The sequence below is a fragment of the Pseudochaenichthys georgianus genome, chromosome 13 (genome assembly GCF_902827115.2).
Source record: "Pseudochaenichthys georgianus chromosome 13, fPseGeo1.2, whole genome shotgun sequence".
Classification (NCBI taxonomy): Eukaryota; Metazoa; Chordata; class Actinopteri; order Perciformes; family Channichthyidae; genus Pseudochaenichthys; species Pseudochaenichthys georgianus.
In genome coordinates, this window is record NC_047515.1 from 3,522,915 (window position 1) to 3,545,041 (window position 22,127).

Here is a 22,127-nt window from a genome sequence, read left to right on the forward strand (position 1 = left end):
TGACTACAAGTACCTGGGAGTGCACTTAGACAATGGGCTAAACTGGAGGATCAACACTGACGCTGTGTACAAGAAGGGATGAGCAGACTCTATTTTCTGAGGAAGCTGAGATCCTTCCACGTGTGCAGCAAGATGCTGGAGATCTTCTACCGGTCTGTTGTGGCTAATGCACTCTTCTTTGCTGCGGTCTACTGGGGGGGCAGCATTAGAGCCGGTGACACAAGCAGGATCAATAAACTGATTAGAAAAGCTGGGTCTGTGATCGGCATCAAGCTGGACCCCTTTGAAGCTGTGGTGGAGAGGAGGACACTGAACAGGCTGTTGTTCATGATGGATAACCCCAGCCATCCTCTCCACCTGCAGCTGGACAGTCAGATAACCCCAGCCATCCTCTCCACCTGCAACTGGACAGTCAGATAACCCCAGCCATCCTCTCCACCTGCAGCTGGACAGTCAACAGAGCACCTTCTCCAACAGACTGCTGCAGCTCCGCTGTCACAAGGACCAATACAGGAACACATTCCTGCCCACTGCAATAACTCTGTACAACAAATCACCTCTGGCTGGAAGAGAACTCTCTGCTCCATAGTTTCACTTGGAATAAAACCTTGCTGTACATTTTACACATATATAATCTGATCAATATGTAATATTCCATATCTTTTTGAATATATATTTGCATAATATCTACATGTATATTTTCTATTTCAACATGTATTTTCAACATTGCTATTTTATTTTCTTTCTATTCTTGTTTATTTGTAGTTTTGTTTTATTGTAAAATGCCTTGTCTTTTATCCTGCTGCAACAAAAACAATTTCCCAAATTGGGATCAATAAAGTACCATCTTATCTTATTTTATCTTGCATCCGGACTAAAACCAGCAGACTCAGGGACAGTTTCATCCCACAGGCCATAAGACTATTGTTGTGACTCGACAGATATGTTAGGTTTAGTTATGTTTTTATTTTGAAAGTAATCTTTCCTGTCATTTCAGATCCCACAGTTCCTGTCTTTGTGTGTTTCCTGCCAGTGAGATTGCTTGGCCCTGCCCTGATTGTTTTCACCTGTGCCCATCCCCCTCACCTATATATAGCCCTGGTGTTTCTCTGTTACTTTGTCAGTTCGTTATGTTTCATGTCGTGAGCACCCAGGCCTTTTGACTCCTGATACCTACCTTGGGATTTAGACCTTTTGTCAAGTGAGTTTTTGTGTTGCTGGACAACTTTGTTTTGGCTTTTTATCTACTTTCTATTTTTTGTGAAAGTACGATTTAATTTGTGATTAAAGAACATTCTATTTTTGGACATCTGTCTCCGAATCCTACTTTTGGGTCCTGCGTCCTGTATCTCGGTTCATAACCGTACGAACTGACCAAAATATGGACCCAGCGGATTCAGAGACAGTGAAGATAGCTCTGCGAGCTCAAGGAACAAGACTACACCAGCATGAGGAGCAGCTGGGCACCATCAACCTGGGGGTGAGGGAACTGACCGGCCGTCAGGAAAACTTTCAAGCCTCAGTCAATACTCAGGTGAATCACCTTGCCGAACAGCTGCACCGTGTCCTCGCTCACCTCGAAGCTGGTTCATCCCCTCAGCACCCTGCTGTTGCTCACACACCAATTGTTCCAGCTGACCAGGTGCCACTCCATGCTCCACCGCCTCGTCTGGCATCTCCAGAGCGATTCTCCGGAGATTCCGGTGACTGCCGCCCTTTCATTGTTCATTGTGATCTCCATTATAAATATAACCCTGCTGCATTCCCCACTGATCACTCCAAAGTGGCCTTCATGGTGAGCCACTTAACGGGGAGAGCAGCGGCCTGGGCTACGTCCGAATGGGCGAGAGATTCATCTACCTGTAATTCGCTGGATGTATTTACAGACACTCTCAACAAGGTGTTTAATCGCACGGCTCCTGGAAGGGAGGCAGCCAGAGCACTGATGCAGAGTCAGCGCAGAGTATCGGACTATGCCATTGAGTTCAGGACCCTTGCAGCAGATAGTGGCTGGAATTCTGCAGCACTGCTCGACGCCTTTTTGTCTGGTCTTTCGGATTCCATTAAAGACCAGTTAATACCTTTGGACCTCCCAGAAGACTTGGATTCTGTCATTGCACTGGCAGTTCGAATAGACAATAGACTGGCCGAAAGACAAAAAGAAAGGTTCAAGAGTGTGGCACGTCTGCCTCGACACCAAGGGGACACACCAAGCCATCGTCCCGCCTGGAGACCTCCTACCGATACTCCTCCTGAGAGAAGAGTGCTCCCTAGTGTTTCAGAGGAGCCCATGCAGTTGGGTCGGGCTAAGTTGACTCCGGAAGAACGTCTTCGGTGCATTCAGGAGGGCAGGTGTTTTTACTGTGGGGAGCAGGGGCACCTCCTGGCTTCATGTACAGCAAAAGATCGGGCTCATCAGGGACGAGGAGGACCCTGGTGAGCCGACTGTCATCTGGATTCCCTCCTCGTACCTTGACACAGGTACAAGTAAAAATAGACAGACATGTTTTAACTCAGGGGGTTCTCATTGACTCTGGTGCGGATGAAAGTGTAATGGATTGGGGGTTGGCCAAGAAGTGGAACTGTGGGGTAATTCCTTTGACGCAACCGTTAAAGGCCTCTGCTCTGGATGGTCGGTTATTGTTTACCGGTACCCACTGTACTATGCCGATTGAAGTAACCGTAAATGCAACACATACTGAACACATGACTTTCCATTTATTTGACTCTGCTCAGCATCCACTTTTTCTTGGTTACCCATGGTTAGTCAAGCACAACCCACACATAGACTGGAGATCTGGGAGAGTTAAGGGATGGGGAGAGGACTGCAAGCATTTCTGTTTGAGAGACAATAAGACTGATGACAACACTCCCCATGCAAGAAGGATTGCATGTACAGAAATGACTGAGGCTATCCAAGTACAGGAGCAAGATTTCCCTGACAAGTCCAAGGTGCCCAGTTGCTATTGGGACCTAAAGGAGGTTTTTAGTAAAGCCCGAGCCACTGCCCTGCCACCACATAGGCCTAATGACTGTGCAATAAACTTGGTACCTGGCTCCCCAATTCCAAAGGGTCGCCTCTACTCTCTTTCCGGACCCGAAAGGGAGGCCATGAACAATTATATTGAGACCTCCTTGCAGGCCGGACTCATTCGCCCTTCCATGTCACCGGCGGGAGCGGGCTTCTTTTTCGTAGACAAAAAATATGGATCACTCCGGCCCTGTATAGACTACAGCCCTCTGAATGCAATCACCATCAAAAACCGGTACCCTCTCCCACTCATCTCCTCCGCCTTTGAACTTTTGCAAGACGCCAACATTTTCACCAAACTGGATTTAAGGAATGCTTATCATTTGGTGAGAATCAGGGAGGGGGACGAATGGAAGACTGGATTTAACACACCTAGTGGACACTATGAGTACCTAGTGATGCCTTTTGGCTTGACAAACGCACCGGCAGTATTTCAGGCCCTCATAAATGAGGTGTTGGGGGACTTCCTGAATAAGTTTGTGTTTGTATATCTTGATGACATTTTGATTTTTTCTCCTGACAACATAACCCACCAGCAGCATGTCCGTCAAGTCCTCGACCGCCTGCTACAGAACCAACTTTATGTTAAAGCAGAGAAGTGCGAGTTCCATGTCCAAACCACATCGTTCCTGGGTTTCATCATTGCCCCCGGTCAACTAAAGATGGACCCTGCCAAGGTCAGTGCCGTGGCCGAGTGGCCAGTTCCTGTCAACAGGAAAAAACTACAGCAGTTTCTGGGGTTTGCAAATTTTTATAGACGTTTCATCAGAAATGTCAGTTCTATTGTTTCCCCGCTACATGTACTTACCTCTCCTCATGTCCCGTTTGAATGGAACTCCAAAGCTGCTAATGCTTTTCAAGCTCTAAAGGAGATGTTCACCTCTGCTCCCATCCTCACCATCCCAGATCCACTTCGACAGTACGTGGTAGAGGTGGATGCCTCTAACCTCGGTGTGGGGGCAGTTCTCTCTCAGCGGGCTGCAAAGGATAATAAGCTCCATCCCTGTGCTTTTCTCTCCCGTAAGTTGTCCTCAGCGGAAAGGAACTACGACGTGGGAAATCGTGAACTACTGGCAGTGAAACAAGCCTTGGAGGAGTGGAGACATTGTCTAGAGGGGGCCGCTCAGCCGTTCCTGGTATGGACAGACCATAAGAACCTCGAATACATGAAAAAGGCTGAGAGACTGAATTCACGCCAGGCTAGATGGACACTTTTTTTCAGTCGTTTTGATTTTACCTTGTCATTTAGACCTGGCTCCCAGAACACCAAGCCAGATGCCTTGTCCCGTCTGTTTGACCCTGAGCCTGCTGCCAAGGAACCAGAACCCATCCTACCACTGAACCGTGTGGTAGGAGCGGTAACTTGGCAGATAGAAAAAGAGGTGCAGCAAGCAAATGTTGAGAGTCCAGCACCTAGTGAGTGTCCGCCTAATAGGCTGTTTGTTACAGTGCCCTTACGCTCCAAGATCATTCACTGGGCTCACACGTCCTTGCTCACTTGTCATCCTGGGATTAGAGGAACCATGTTCGCACTTAAGCAGCGTTTCTGGTGGCCGTCCATGGCTAAAGATGTTGGTGAATATGTGAATGCCTGTCCTGTTTGTGCTTGCAGCAAAACCTCTTCCATGCCTCGGGCTGGGTTGCTGCAGCCGTTGCCCATTCCCCAACGGCCCTGGTCTGACATATCCATGGACTTTGTTACTGGACTCCCGGTGTCTCAAGGTAAGACCACTGTACTAACAGTGGTAGATCGTTTTTCGAAAATGACTCATTTTATTCCATTGACCAAGCTACCCTCGGCCAAGGAAACGGCGGAAATTATGATGGTCAATGTGTTCCGGATACATGGATTTCCCAGGGATATTGTGTCAGACCGGGGCCCACAGTTTGTTTCCAAGTTCTGGAAGGAGTTCTGCAGTCTCATTGGAGCCACCGCTAGCCTCTCCTCTGGGTATCACCCCCAGTCCAACGGACAAACGGAGAGATTAAATCAAGTGTTGGAGACATGTCTGAGGTGCTTGGTGGCTCAGAATCCCTCATCATGGAGCAAGCATCTAACCTGGGTGGAATACGCCCACAATTCTCTTCCTACCTCTGCCACTGGTATGACTCCCTTCCAGTGCGTGTTTGGCTACCAAACACCCGTGTTTGCTGAGACTGAAAAGGAGGTCTTGGTCCCGTCTGCACATGCCCTGGTCAGACGTTGCCATCGCATCTGGGCGGCTGCCCGTCGAACCCTTCTAAGGAGTTCTTCTTCAATGAAAAGGGGGGCTGACCGACACCGCCGGCCAGCTCCAGTGTACCAGCCTGGGCAGAAGGTGTGGTTGTCCACGAAAGATCTACCCCTCCATGTCGCTTCAAGAAAATTAGCCCCCAGGTTTGTTGGTCCCTTTCCAATAACGAAGATCGTGAACCCTGTGTCTGTGCGCCTGCGACTCCCCAGATCCCTGCGGGTCCACCCTACATTCCACGTTGGGAAGATCAAGCCTGTCAAGGAAAGCAGTTTGGTGCCCGCAACTAAACCTCCGCCACCCCCCAGAATGGTTGATGGTGGCCTTGTTTATACAGTAAAGAAACTGCTGGCAGTCCGGAGAAGGGGACGTGGCAGGCAGTTCCTCGTTGACTGGAAAGGCTATGGAGCAGAGAATAGGATGTGGATCCCGTCTCGCTACGTTGTGGATCAGGAGTTGATCAGGGATTTCGACAGGCAACATCCTAATCTGCCTGGGCCGTCAGGAGACGTCCCTAGAGGGGGGGTAATGTTGTGACTCGACAGATATGTTAGGTTTAGTTATGTTTTTATTTTGAAAGTAATCTTTCCTGTCATTACAGATCCCACAGTTCCTGTCTTTGTGTGTTTCCCGCCAGTGAGATTGCTTGGCCCTGCCCTGATTGTTTTCACCTGTGCCCATCCCCCTCATATATATATATATATATATATATATAGCGCCCTGGTGTTTCTCTGTTCCTTTGTCAGTTCGTTATGTTTCATGTCGTGAGCACCCAGGCCTTTTGACTCCTGATACCTACCTTGGGATTTAGACCTTTTGTCAAGTGAGTTTTTGTGTTGCTGGACAACTTTGTTTTGGCTTTTTATCTACTTTCTATTTTTTGTGAAAGTACGATTTAATTTGTGATTAAAGAACATTCTATTTTTGGACATCTGTCTCCGAATCCTGCTTTTGGGTCCTGTATCTCGGTTCATAACTACTATTAAACACCTGCACTTTGAAATAACATCCATAACATTCATCTGGCTGCTACTCCAATCACTTGTATGTACTCTTATTTCACTTTTTAACTAATTTTCTTTTTGTATTGACTTGCACTATTTTTTCTGTGTATCTGTTTTATTGTGTTGCACTGTTGGAGGAGCCTGTGACCTACGGGGGGGGTGGGGAAGGAGAAGTTCGATTCCTGTTTTGAATAGTGTGCCGTCGATGGGTTTCATTCCATTTCAAAATGCTGTTTGACCGGTGTAAGCTTTGCGCACTGCCACTCCAACATCCAATCACAGAGCTTGAGGACAAGTCACAGGGTTTGTCAAGCAAAGCACATGGTGTCACAAACTATAGCTGAGGATTCTGGGTAGTGTAGTGTCTTCGGCCATCCTAAACTGAACAAATATTTGTTTCTCCGAATCGAAGGGGAAAATACAAAAGCATTGTACACAATTTAAACCAATCAATGTTGTGTAATCAACAAGGATAATCTGGTGTTTTTAGTTGATGAGTAGTGCAGATAGCACTGTAAAATCAATCGACAGTAAAGAGAATACTTACTTCCGGGTGTAAAATCCTGCGTTATCCAATGGGAATGGACGCTCACATTGCTCTCCGTAATACAATAAAGGGGACATGATCAAATTGGAATATAATGTTCTTTTTGAAAAACGTTAACTAAAGGGAACAATCTATTTGACACAGCTGAAGCTCTGGCCTTCCTTAAAAACTAACTAATGTAATAAAATCACAGTTGTATTACACACAATGCACTGTTTTTTGAGAACAAAAATTCGTAACTAATGCACCATAATTTTCCCGGGATTTAACAAAGTTCGTGACTCCTCCACGAAATGCGGTGTTAAGGAGTCGTGGTGGAGTCACGCATTCTGGTGAGATCAGGTTGTCCCTATTATGTGAGGGGACTTCCGGTTCAAGCATTTTACTGCTATCACTTTACATAGCTTCGCCAAAGTTTCTAGGTTTTGAATTAACTGTTATTTAGTTTTAACCGTTTTTCAGGAAAGTAACTATTGCGATTACCAATATGTAATAACTTTGAGATTGTATAGCGATGTTTGGAACTGTGAGGAGCTGCTGGCTTCATGACACTACCAGGTCTCCTTAAAAAAAAAAGAATGTTTTTATATTAGATAAAGGTCCCCACTGCAAGTCTAACCGTAGGGTGTTAAAGATAATTCCAATGTAAATTATTAGAGCAGCTAGTTAGAGAGCTAACATTTGCTAGCTAGCTTGCTAGATCGGTAGCTAATGTAAGCTAGCTTGATTAGACAGATCAGCCACCAACCCAACAATAAGTACTTTCTCCATTTTAAATACCAGCAACCTTTATCAGCCACGTAGAAACTCCACCTACTGTCTCCATAGTTAATCACTATGACTTATTGGCTGGTTTTAAACAGTCAGTGTAACACACACAAGGTTCATTAGCTTCCAGAGGCCGTAGGGATTGCTTTCAAAAATATATAGTAAGCCATTAATGTACTGCTTTCTCTCATAAATGTATTATGTCACCCATCCGCAACCCATTCACTATTTATCACAGTGGCGAGCCGTGACTTTTATACCTGACCCCCACCTCTTCCCTCAAAAAAAAGAAAGACATTTTTTTATTACGTCACAGCGTATACTATACGCCCGGGGTGCAAAGCGCATCAATGAAAGCGACCCTCTACCACACAAAACAACACCTGTAAATAACCCTGTGTTCTTTGTAATTGAAAAGGATATTGCATTGTGTTTGTTACTTTTGTTGCAGTTGTATGTCTTAAGTGTAATTTGGCATGTTTTTATTTTGAAGGTGAGTTTACGCTGTTGACAGGAAGTTGTTGTTGCTATGGAAACAAGAACAGCTTCACAGTGGGCGGAACTTGTCATAAAGTCCGCGATAATAAAACCCACCTATTTAGAGGGAAGATATGATTGGTTAATTGTACTGTCATTTGACATTACTCTCTCGTTCAGTTACTATAGCGGGCCCTCTGTGAATTCATAGCTGGACGTCCAATCAGCTCCTGTCTTCACAGACTCGCAGAGACGGCTAAAGGAGCTTCTTTCATTTATTTGAATATGTACAGCACTTTGGCTCGACCACAAATCGTTTATAAATGTGCTATAAATAAAACTTGATTTGATTTGATTTAACCCTTCACATTCAAACAGAAACTGATTTGGCAGATTCGAAGGATTTATTTCTTTGGAAATATTATTTGAAATACAATTAAATCAAGTTATTTTGGTAAAACTAATTAAAAATATAGCTAAAAGAATATTTAAAAAATATAAATTAAAAAATATATATATATTTTTAATGTTTTTAAATATTATTTTGTAGAATATCTTAGGCCCTCAGAGAGAACTTTCCACAGATATACACATCTTAGTCCTGTCACTTTATATTCCCATTCCTGTGAATCAAACAGATCATTTTATACCGAAAGCCTCTCTTGACATGAACTGAGTGTGAGGCCTCTCTCTTTATTTGTTTGTCTAAAGCGGTTTGATCATATCTGAATAAGCTGTCTTTATCTAATCGACATTTGGCAAACGAACAAGCACAACGCCCTTGCAAGGCAGCCAGTCAATGCTACGATTCAATAACGCCTAAATGAAGAAAGACCCACGTTTTTTCTAATGACATGAATCAATACAGACAAATTGACCGAGGGTCATTTAATGAGAAAGACATTTTCGTAGACTTCAACTTCAACAAACTCAATACAGGGACACAGAAAGAACAATGAGAACAAGGTGAATACATACATAAACTGCAGTGACCTTCGTCAGCTGTGAAAGTCGCCCTTGAGGCACAAAGCAACCTCAGACTCTGGAGATTGTGAAGAAGATGAGTCAGAGGAGGATGAAGGCAGTCTGACTATCTTAAACCTTGAACATGTATAGTACTTTTTCTCTCTCTGCAGCGAAACTGAAAAGCACTTTGAATATTTTCTCAGTGATCTGACATTTGCATATTGCATTTCCCATACTATTGCATCGACTCTTGAAATTGTATATGGAGACAGGATATAAAGAAAAGAACATGTCATTTACATGTAATGTAGCTGCTCTGCATGGAACCTCGCTGTGTTTTCCTGCTGATCTCTCCAAGGACCTAAAGGTTCAAAGTGCTCCATCAATAAACCTCTGCAGATTCAGATTTGACTGTTTTGGGCAGTAAAAGATAACTGGGCACAGTGTTGGATGCGGGGACCCCGTTCATTCCTATAAAAGTTGCCCAAGTCTTTGGGTAAAAGTATTTCTGTGCTAAAAGACGTACAGTATGGATTTGGTTTTATATCACAGTATTTTGGGAAAATGGAATGCTGCGGTAAATGCATCAGATTTGTGTTAGTTGGGCACACCAAATTAAACCCACTCTGATCTACAATTTTCCATCCGCAATGTCATGTATGCACACATTTGATCAATCTTGATTTTCTTCCAGGCTGTTCTCTTCCCAGCATTGGTTTCTTTCATGAGTCATACAGTGAGTGGATGAGATTGAATTGTAGATACTCTCGTGCATGCGTGAAAACATGTTTTAAACATGGCTCAGAGGAAATAAGTACATGTGCATGTGAACACGAAAGAGTGCACGTACGGAATTACACATCTCATACCACACATTACTGTAGGAGGGGACACTCAATCTGCACCACACAGAACATGTTATTCCTTTATGGTAAATGGACTGCATTCATATTATTTGTCCTTTAAATGCTACTGCTGTGAATCTTAACTCATAATGGTATATGTTATGTACAGTATTATGTCACATTTTCATTGTACTAATTATTTTTGTATATTTATATACGGTGTACTGTAGATATTTCTCTTTTTTTTTAAATATAATTTTATTTACCTTTTGAAATATTACATTGCTACATTTTTGAGCTTTCACTTACAATTTATTTCCTATAATTGTGTTTATGTTTGCACCACGACTATATTAAAGCAATCCTTCAATGTGTTCTACTTGGCAATGAACATGATTCTGAAAGTAAAGGCAGGACATACGCTGACCTCCAAATATATGGAAGTCAGCTTATGTCCTGCCTTTGCTAAAAGGAGGGGGAGGCCACCTTATTAAATAATTATAGGCCCATCTCTAAATTGTCAGTTCTGGCTAAGGTTCTTGAACGCCTAGTGAGTGAACGGTAAGGAGTTTTTATGTAAAAATGACATCCTGTCTAAACATCAGTCAGGCTTCAGAAAGAAACACAGCACCATCACTGCCACATGAAAGTGGTTGATGATGTCGCGAGTATTTTAGATAATAAGCAGAGTTGTGCAGCTCTATTTATTGACAAAGCGTTTGACACCGTCGATCATCACATCTTAAAGCAGAGGCTACTCAGTATTGGCATGTCCAGCAATGCAGTGGGAGGTTTGTGAACTAACCTCTCTGAAAGGTCCCCATGTGTTCACTTTGATGGGCTGTCTTCTGAGTGGTTAAACATTACTACTGGTGTTCCTCAAGGTTCTGTTTTAGGTCCACTTTTATTCTCCATCTACATCAATAGTTTAGGTGAAAATGTCGATGGAGCACCTTACATTGTTATGCGGATGATACCGTGATGTACTGTGCAGGTCCCTCCATTAAGGAGGCTGGTGTTAAATTACAGGCTGTTTTTAACACTATTCAGACTCAGCTCTCTGAACTAAAGCTTATTTTAAATGTTGAGAAAACCAAGGTAATGCTCTTTTCTAAAGCTAAAAAGACACCAGAGCCTGTTTTAGATATTGTAACTATGCAAGGAATAAAAATTGAAGTGGTTACCTGTTACAAATACCTTGGTATCTGGCTTGATGATTGTCTCACTTTTAAACTTCATGTCAATAACCTGCTAAAAAAGCTGAGGGTTAGGCTAGGGTTCTTCTACAGGAACAAGTCCTGTTTCTCGCTGGGCCAGGAAAAGGCTCTGTGACCTTTTACCTGTGCTGGACTATGGGGATCTGGTCTATATGAATGCACCTGCCCATTGCCTGGTCAAGTTAGATGCTGCGTATCACAGCGCACTGAGATTTGTGACAAACTGTAAAGCATTAACCCATCAATGTACCCTGTATGCAAGGGCTGGTTTGCTTTCACTAACTGTACGGAGGCTCAGTCACTGGTACATTTTTATATACAAAGCCATGTTAGGGAAACTTCCATCTTATATCTGCTCCCTGATCTCTCAGAGAATTGTAAGTGGCTACTGCCTGAGATCGCATGCTGTGGTTTTATTAAATGTGCCAACTGCTAGGACTGTCTTAGGGAAGACAGCTTTTAGATGCGCAGCTCCTCTGTCTTGGAACAGTCTGCAAATTAAATGGAAAACTGAGCAATCTGGTGCCACTAAATGTTTTTAAAGCTCGGTTGGATGCTAGTCAATCAGATGCTGTTGGTACCTGTTCATGTGGATAGCAGTGGCGAGCCGTCTATCACAACTGGATACATGTACTTACCTCTCCTCATGTCCCGTTTGAATGAACTCCAAAGCTGCTAATGCTTTTCAAGCTCTAAAGGAGATGTTCACCTCTGCTCCCATCCTCACCATCCCAGATCCACTTCGACAGTTCGTGGTAGAGGTGGATGCCTCTAACCTCGGTGTGGGGGCAGTTCTCTCTCAGCGGGCTGCAAAGGATAATAAGCTCCATCCCTGTGCTTTTCTCTCCCGTAAGTTGTCCTCAGCGGAAAGGAACTACGACGTGGGAAATCGTGAACTACTGGCAGTGAAACAAGCCTTGGAGGAGTGGAGACATTGTAGAGGGGGCCGCTCAGCCGTTCCTGGTATGGACAGACCATAAGAACCACCGAATACATGAAAAAGGCTGAGAGAACTGAATTCACGCCAGGCTAGATGGACACTTTTTTCAGTCGTTTTGATTTTACCTTGTCATTTAGACCTGGCTCCCAGAACACCAAGCCAGATGCCTTGTCCCGTCTGTTTGACCCTGAGCCTGCTGCCAAGAACCAGAACCCATCCTACCACTGAACCGTGTGGTAGGAGCGGTAACTTGGGCAGATAGAAAAAGAGGTGGCAGCAGCAAATGTTGAGAGTCCAGCACCCCTAGTGAGTGTCCGCCTAATAGGCTGTTTGTTACAGTGCCCTTACGCTCCAAGATCATTCACTGGGCTCACAGTCCTTGCTCACTTGTCATCCTGGGATTAGAGGAACATGTTCGCACTTAAGAGCAGCGTTTCTGGTGGCCGTCCATGGCTAAAGATGTTGGTGAATATGTTGAATGCCTGTCCTGTTTGTGCTTGCAGCAAAACCTCTTCCATTGCCTCGGGCTGGGGTTGCTGCAGCGTTTGCCCATTCCCAACGGCCCTGGTCTGACATATCCATGGACTTTGTTACTGGACTCCCGGTGTCTCAAGGTTAAGGAACCACTGTACTAACAGTGGTAGAGATCGTTTTTCGAAAATGACTCATTTTATTCCATTGACCAAGCTACCCTCGGCCAAGGAAACGGCGGAAATTATGATGGTCAATGTGTTCCGGATACAGGGATTTCCCAGGGATATTGTGTCAGACCGGGGCCCACAGTTTGTTTCCAAGTTCTGGAAGGAGTTCTGCAGTCTCATTGGAGCCACCAGCTAGCCTCTCCTCTGGGTATCACCCCCCAGTCCAACGGACAAACGGAGAGATTAAATCAAGTGTTGGAGACATGTCTGAGGTGCTTGGTGGCTCAGAATCCCTCATCATGGAGCAAGCATCTAACCTGGGTGGAATACGCCCACAATTCTCTTCCTACCTCTGCCACTGGTATGACTCCCTTCCAGTGCGTGTTGGCTACCAAACACCCGTGTTTGCTGAGACTGAAAAGGAGGTCTTGGTCCCGTCTGCACATGCCCTGGTCAGACGTTGCCATCGCATTCTGGGCGGCTTGCCCGTCGAACCCTTCTAAGGAGTTCTTCTTCAATGAAAAGGGGGGCTGACCGACACCGCCGGCCAGCTCCAGTGTACCAGCCTGGGCAGAAGGTGTGGTTGTCCACGAAGATCTACCCCTCCATGTCGCTTCAAGAAAATTAGCCCCCAGGTTTGTTGGTCCCTTTCCAATAACGAAGATCGTGAACCCTGTGTCTGTGCGCCTGCGACTCCCAGATCCCCTGCGGGTCCACCCTACATTCCACGTTGGGAAGATCAAGCCTGTCAAGGAAAGCAGTTTGGTGCCCGCAACTAAACCTCCGCCACCCCCCAGAATGGTTGATGGTGGCCTTGTTTATACAGTAAAGAAACTGCTGGCAGTCCGGAGAAGGGGACGTGGCAGGCAGTTCCTCGTTGACTGGAAAGGCTATGGAGCAGAGAATAGGATGTGGATCCCGTCTCGCTACGTTGTGGATCAGGAGTTGATCAGGGATTTCGACAGGCAACATCCTAATCTGCCTGGGCCGTCAGGAGACGTCCCTAGAGGGGGGGTAATGTTGTGACTCGACAGATATGTTAGGTTTAGTTATGTTTTTATTTTGAAAGTAATCTTTCCTGTCATTACAGATCCCACAGTTCCTGTCTTTGTGTGTTTCCCGCCAGTGAGATTGCTTGGCCCTGCCCTGATTGTTTTCACCTGTGCCCATCCCCCTCATATATATATATATATATATATATAGCGCCCTGGTGTTTCTCTGTTCCTTTGTCAGTTCGTTATGTTTCATGTCGTGAGCACCCAGGCCTTTTGACTCCTGATACCTACCTTGGGATTTAGACCTTTGTCAAGTGAGTTTTTGTGTTGCTGTACAACTTTGTTTTGGCTTTTTATCTACTTTCTATTTTTTTGTGAAAGTACGATTTAATTTGTGATTAAAGAACATTCTATTTTTGGACATCTGTCTCCGAATCCTGCTTTTGGGTCCTGTATCTCGGTTCATAACAACTATTAAACACCTGCACTTTGAAATAACATCCATAACATTCATCTGGCTGCTACTCCAATCACTTGTATGTACTCTTATTTCACTTTTTAACTAATTTTCTTTTTGTATTGACTTGCACTATTTTTTCTGTGTATCTGTTTTATTGTGTTGCACTGTTGGAGGAGCCTGTGACCTACGGGGGGGGTGGGGAAGGAGAAGTTCGATTCCTGTTTTGAATAGTGTGCCGTCGATGGGTTTCATTCCATTTCAAAATGCTGTTTGACCGGTGTAAGCTTTGCGCACTGCCACTCCAACATCCAATCACAGAGCTTGAGGACAAGTCACAGGGTTTGTCAAGCAAAGCACATGGTGTCACAAACTATAGCTGAGGATTCTGGGTAGTGTAGTGTCTTCGGCCATCCTAAACTGAACAAATATTTGTTTCTCCGAATCGAAGGGGAAAATACAAAAGCATTGTACACAATTTAAACCAATCAATGTTGTGTAATCAACAAGGATAATCTGGTGTTTTTTAGTTGATGAGTAGTGCAGATAGCACTGTAAAATCAATCGACAGTAAAGAGAATACTTACTTCCGGGTGTAAAATCCTGCGTTATCCAATGGGAATGGACGCTCACATTGCTCTCCGTAATACAATAAAGGGGACATGATCAAATTGGAATATAATGTTCTTTTTGAAAAACGTTAACTAAAGGGAACAATCTATTTGACACAGCTGAAGCTCTGGCCTTCCTTAAAAACTAACTAATGTAATAAAAATCACAGTTGTATTACACACAATGCACTGTTTTTTGAGAACAAAAATTCGTAACTAATGCACCATAATTTTCCCGGGATTTAACAAAGTTCGTGACTCCTCCACGAAATGCGGTGTTAAGGAGTCGTGGTGGAGTCACGCATTCTGGTGAGATCAGGTTGTCCCTATTATGTGAGGGGACTTCCGGTTCAAGCATTTTACTGCTATCACTTTACATAGCTTCGCCAAAGTTTCTAGGTTTTGAATTAACTGTTATTTAGTTTTAACCGTTTTTCAGGAAAGTAACTATTGCGATTACCAATATGTAATAACTTTGAGATTGTATAGCGATGTTTGGAACTGTGAGGAGCTGCTGGCTTCATGACACTACCAGGTCTCCTTAAAAAAAAAAAGAATGTTTTTATATTAGATAAAGGTCCCCACTGCAAGTCTAACCGTAGGGTGTTAAAGATAATTCCAATGTAAATTATTAGAGCAGCTAGTTAGAGAGCTAACATTTGCTAGCTAGCTTGCTAGATCGGTAGCTAATGTAAGCTAGCTTGATTAGACAGATCAGCCACCAACCCAACAATAAGTACTTTCTCCATTTTAAATACCAGCAACCTTTATCAGCCACGTAGAAACTCCACCTACTGTCTCCATAGTTAATCACTATGACTTATTGGCTGGTTTTAAACAGTCAGTGTAACACACACAAGGTTCATTAGCTTCCAGAGGCCGTAGGGATTGCTTTCAAAAATATATAGTAAGCCATTAATGTACTGCTTTCTCTCATAAATGTATTATGTCACCCATCCGCAACCCATTCACTATTTATCACAGTGGCGAGCCGTGACTTTTATACCTGACCCCCACCTCTTCCCTCAAAAAAAAGAAAGACATTTTTTTATTACGTCACAGCGTATACTATACGCCCGGGGTGCAAAGCGCATCAATGAAAGCGACCCTCTACCACACAAAACAACACCTGTAAATAACCCTGTGTTCTTTGTAATTGAAAAGGATATTGCATTGTGTTTGTTACTTTTGTTGCAGTTGTATGTCTTAAGTGTAATTTGGCATGTTTTTATTTTGAAGGTGAGTTTACGCTGTTGACAGGAAGTTGTTGTTGCTATGGAAACAAGAACAGCTTCACAGTGGGCGGAACTTGTCATAAAGTCCGCGATAATAAAACCCACCTATTTAGAGGGAAGATATGATTGGTTAATTGTACTGTCATTTGACATTACTCTCTCGTTCAGTTACTATAGCGGGCCCTCTGTGAATTCATAGCTGGACGTCCAATCAGCTCCTGTCTTCACAGACTCGCAGAGACGGCTAAAGGAGCTTCTTTCATTTATTTGAATATGTACAGCACTTTGGCTCGACCACAATCGTTTATAAATGTGCTATAAATAAAACTTGATTTGATTTGATTTAACCCTTCACATTCAAACAGAAACTGATTTGGCAGATTCGAAGGATTTATTTCTTTGGAAATATTATTTGAAATACAATTAAATCAAGTTATTTTGGTAAAACTAATTAAAAATATAGCTAAAAGAATATTTAAAAAATATAAATTAAAAAATATATATATATTTTTAATGTTTTTAAATATTATTTTGTAGAATATCTTAGGCCCTCAGAGAGAACTTTCCACAGATATACACATCTTAGTCCTGTCACTTTATATTCCCATTCCTGTGAATCAAACAGATCATTTTATACCGAAAGCCTCTCTTGACATGAACTGAGTGTGAGGCCTCTCTCTTTATTTGTTTGTCTAAAGCGGTTTGATCATATCTGAATAAGCTGTCTTTATCTAATCGACATTTGGCAAACGAACAAGCACAACGCCCTTGCAAGGCAGCCAGTCAATGCTACGATTCAATAACGCCTAAATGAAGAAAGACCCACGTTTTTTCTAATGACATGAATCAATACAGACAAATTGACCGAGGGTCATTTAATGAGAAAGACATTTTCGTAGACTTCAACTTCAACAAACTCAATACAGGGACACAGAAAGAACAATGAGAACAAGGTGAATACATACATAAACTGCAGTGACCTTCGTCAGCTGTGAAAGTCGCCCTTGAGGCACAAAGCAACCTCAGACTCTGGAGATTGTGAAGAAGATGAGTCAGAGGAGGAATGAAGGCAGTCTGACTATCTTAAACCTTGAACATGTATAGTACTTTTTCTCTCTCTGCAGCGAAACTGAAAAGCACTTTGAATATTTTCTCAGTGATCTGACATTTGCATATTGCATTTTCCCATACTATTGCATCGACTCTTGAAATTGTATATGGAGACAGGATATAAAGAAAAGAACATGTCATTTACATGTAATGTAGCTGCTCTGCATGGAACCTCGCTGTGTTTTCCTGCTGATCTCTCCAAGGACTAAAGGTTCAAAGTGCTCCATCAATAAACCTCTGCAGATTCAGATTTGACTGTTTTGGCAGTAAAAGATAACTGGGCACAGTGTTGGATGCGGGACCCCGTTCATTCCTATAAAAGTTGCCCAAGTCTTTGGGTAAAAGTATTTCTGTGCTAAAAGACGTACAGTATGGATTTGGTTTTATATCACAGTATTTTGGGAAATGGAATGCTGCGGTAAATGCATCAGATTTGTGTTAGTTGGGCACACCAAATTAAAACCCACTCTGATCTACAATTTCCATCCGCAATGTCATGTATGCACACATTTGATCAATCTTGATTTTTCTTCCAGGCTGTTCTCTTCCCAGCATTGGTTTCTTTCATGAGTCATACAGTGAGTGGATGAGATTGAATTGTAGATACTCTCGTGCATGCGTGAAAACATGTTTTAAACATGGCTCAGAGGAATAAGTAACATGTGCATGTGAACACGAAAGAGTGCACGTACGGAATTACACATCTCATACCACACATACTGTAGGAGGGGACACTCAATCTGCACCACACAGAACATTGTTATTTCCTTTATGGTAAATGGACTGCATTCATATTATTTGTCCTTTAAATGCTACTGCTGTGAATCTTAACTCATAATGGTATATGTTATGTACAGTATTATGTCACATTTTCATTGTACTAATTATTTTTGTATATTTATATACGGTGTACTGTAGATATTTCTCTTTTTTTTTTAAATATAATTTTATTTACCTTTTGAAATATTACATTGCTACATTTTTGAGCTTTCACTTACAATTTATTTCCTATAATTGTGTTTATGTTTGCACCACGACATATTAAAGCAATCCTTCAATGTGTTCTACTTGGCAATGAACATGATTCTGAAAGTAAAGGCAGGACATACGCTGACCTCCAAATATATGGAAGTCAGCTTATGTCCTGCCTTTGCTAAAAGGAGGGGAGGCCACCTTATTAAATAATTATAGGCCCATCTCTAAATTGTCAGTTCTGGCTAAGGTTCTTGAACGCCTAGTGAGTGAACGGTAAAGGAGTTTTTATGTAAAAATGACATCCTGTCTAAACATCAGTCAGGCTTCAGAAAGAAACACAGCACCATCACTGCCACAATGAAAGTGGTGAATGATGTCGCGAGTATTTTAGATAATAAGCAGAGTTGTGCAGCTCTATTTATTGACAAAGCGTTTGACACCGTCGATCATCACATCTTAAAGCAGAGGCTACTCAGTATTGGCATGTCCAGCAATGCAGTGGGAGGTTTGTGAACTACCTCTCTGAAAGGTCCCAATGTGTTCACTTTGATGGGCTGTCTTCTGAGTGGTTAAACATTACTAATGGTGTTCCTCAAGGTTCTGTTTTAGGTCCACTTTTATTCTCCATCTACATCAATAGTTTAGGTGAAAATGTCGATGGAGCAACCTTACATTGTTATGCGGATGATACCGTGATGTACTGTGCAGGTCCCTCCATTAAGGAGGCTGGTGTTAAATTACAGGCTGTTTTTAACACTATTCAGACTCAGCTCTCTGAACTAAAGCTTATTTTAAATGTTGAGAAAACCAAGGTAATGCTCTTTTCTAAAGCTAAAAAGACACCAGAGCCTGTTTTAGATATTGTAACTATGCAAGGAATAAAAATTGAAGTGGTTACCTGTTACAAATACCTTGGTATCTGGCTTGATGATTGTCTCACTTTTAAACTTCATGTCAATAACCTGCTAAAAAAGCTGAGGGTTAGGCTAGGGTTCTTCTACAGGAACAAGTCCTGTTTCTCGCTGGAGGCCAGGAAAAGGCTCTGTGACCTTTTTACCTGTGCTGGACTATGGGGATCTGGTCTATATGAATGCACCTGCCCATTGCCTGGTCAAGTTAGATGCTGCGTATCACAGCGCACTGAGATTTGTGACAAACTGTAAAGCATTAACCCATCAATGTACCCTGTATGCAAGGGCTGGTTTGCTTTCACTAACTGTACGGAGGCTCAGTCACTGGTACATTTTTATATACAAAGCCATGTTAGGGAAACTTCCATCTTATATCTGCTCCCTGATCTCTCAGAGAATTGTAAGTGGCTACTGCCTGAGATCGCATGCTGTGGTTTTATTAAATGTGCCAACTGCTAGGACTGTCTTAGGGAAGACAGCTTTTAGATGCGCAGCTCCTCTGTCTTGGAACAGTCTGCAAATTAAATGGAAACTGAGCAATCTGGTGCCACTAAATGTTTTTAAAGCTCGGTTGGATGCTAGTCAATCAGATGCTGTTGGTACCTGTTCATGTGGATAGCAGTGGCGAGCCGTGTCTATCACAACTGGACCTTCTGTAGACACACACTCCCCCCCGCCGCCCCCCCCCCCTCCCCCTCCGCGGCATTATAATGTCCGTCTTTTCACTGAATTGTCGTCTTAAAAAAAGGGTACTTACAACAATCCCGCAACAACTTCATCTTCACCTGTTGCACTTGTCATTTCAACGCTGAAAACAATAAAACGGCATGAATTGCTTCGTCGCATTCATCTAGATCCTCTGTCTCGAGCCAGTTAACTAGCGGGCCTTCTAGAACACTCTGGAACCGAGGGAAACTCTGATAGAACACGCCCATTGGCTATAAATCAATATCTGATTGGTTGATCAAACTATCAGTCCAAACGTACGCAAAGGCCAGGGCATTCAATCAAGGATGTAGAATACCTTGGTAAAGGATATTCTACCCAGAGACCCAGAACAAGATCTGATTGGTCGCTTTATTTTCTAACACAAAACCACTGAAATGCGTAGTGCATGTTCCAAGAAGGACAAACAAATCAACGTAACACTGTAGTATTACAGATCAACAACACAGATACCATTCTCATTTATTCATTTTACTGTATATACATTTTATTTATATAATTAAATCGATTTTTTGTTTATTTAATCTGAGTGTTCCAGGGTATTCTCTGAATACCTTGAAAGCCCTGACGGTTCGCCACTGGTGGATAGTTATGTAAATTGTAATCCCTGTAATGATGCTGTTTGATGTCCTTTTTGTTGTTCTGTTGTTTTATGTTTTTATGTTTCATGTGGAACCTACTTGAGCAGGTCTCCCTTGAAAAAGAGATCAATGATCTCAATGGGCTTGAAAGGCTTGAAATTAGATGAAATGAAAGATAAATGTAGTGGACTAACAATTAGAATATTGGTTTCCAAGATGTAGTGGAGTGAAAGTATAAAACAGTATAAATAGCACCTTTAAATTGAACTTCAGTATTATACTTGAGTAAATGTACTTCACTCCGTTCCTGTGAGCGACTCACCGTCCATGTCGAGTCTCTGCATGATGATGGCCAGCTCCACCTCACTGGGCATGTATCCCAGAGAGCGCATGGCCATGCCCAGCTCCTGTTTGGAAATGAAGCCGTTTCCGTCATGATCCAACACCTTGAACGCCTCCCGGATCTCTGCCAGGACAAATGGGAAATGGAGTCAGCATCTATAGTGTGAACAATGCCCCCCCCCTGCTTCACACAAGCACATGTTGATTTGCAGCACTGTGTGTGTGTTTCACTTATTTCTTTACGCTCATCTGTATGTTTGGAATTCTTTCCTTTGGCAGTGATACACATCGCATTGATCTTGCATTGTAGGATTCCTGACAGCATTTCCCCCAGCCACCCCTCCCCCCTTTCATCATCCCTCACACACCTTGCTACCCCCCCTCCCTCTATCTTCCTGTCTGACCCAGCTTCGGGCTGCGGATTATACAATTGGTCTCGCACCACTGCCTCGAGTTAACAAGATCAATTCCACCCATCGATTCATTTTCTCCACCTGCTGTCACAGCCGCGCCACCTCTGCTCGCTTTAGTCATGTGTGGTCCTTCATTCTCTCCAGCTTCTGAAAGTCACTTCCACTGAGCCTGCACTGCACAACCCACTCCTGCTGTGGACATTTCTCTTTATTTTTGACAGTAAAAGAATCAGGAAAAATGTCTGATGTAGATATTTCAGGTAGGGCTTCAAACCTATAAAGAACTGATCTGTTTGTGTATGCCATACACGTGCAAAGTATTCTAATTCTATTAAGTATTCGAGCAGTAAATGAAAACATTGGAATTATTTTGATAAAATATTCTTCCTCGCAGCACAAAATAGAAGATGCTTCATCCTCTTATTGTTGTTGATGTGATCCATCTGTTTGGAGGCTCTAGGATTATTGATCCCAACATTGTTTTATATAATTATCACATTATAGCAATATCTTTGCAGCACACTGCAGGACCACATACAGTAAGTTAGACTAGGGTATCCATTTTTCGTCTTGCACACAGGTGGCAAAACAAGGCTGAATCGATGTCTACTGTTGGGGGATATATGCATTCTGTGTATGACCTTGGAGTGTATTGCTTTGGGATGATCTCAGACTCAAATTGAGTGTGCATGTCTCCAAGTATCTGCATCCTACAGCTTTGACCGTCCCTCAATTCAACACACTTAAGGCTTGCGGATTACTTAGATTAGTATAATAAATTCTCACAGCTTGATCTACAAATGTGATACTTCTTTAGCTAGACCCTTCTCGTACTCCGACTGCACTTTCACTATCCGACGTGTTTATGATGCGCCAGCGGACGTCATGAATGTGCGTCTGCTGCTGTGGGGGAACTATGGAAACTACAGTTTTCTATACAGCGGACTACAACATGGATGTTCAATAAGAACGAGGGACTACTGTGAACTCATCTAGAGACTCTGCACCGTGCTCTGATGCTGCTGCTTTGCTTTATGAACGGGGACAACAGAGAAACATATTCTTCAGGACCAAAGTTGGAATTTAAATAAAAAAGGAAAGTGA

At 43.0% G+C, this 22,127-nt stretch overlaps 1 protein-coding gene across 1 annotated transcript in view; it reads right to left on the bottom strand.

Moving 5' to 3' along the window:
• The window catches only part of LOC117456877 (calcium-binding protein 8-like), a 201,904-nt gene that overhangs the window by 118,444 nt on the left and 61,333 nt on the right, over positions 1-22,127 (bottom strand). The window contains exon 3 of the mRNA XM_034096726.2: positions 20,591-20,734. Within this exon, the coding sequence (XP_033952617.1) occupies positions 20,591-20,734 (144 nt within the window). The remainder of the gene's footprint in view (positions 1-20,590; positions 20,735-22,127) is intronic.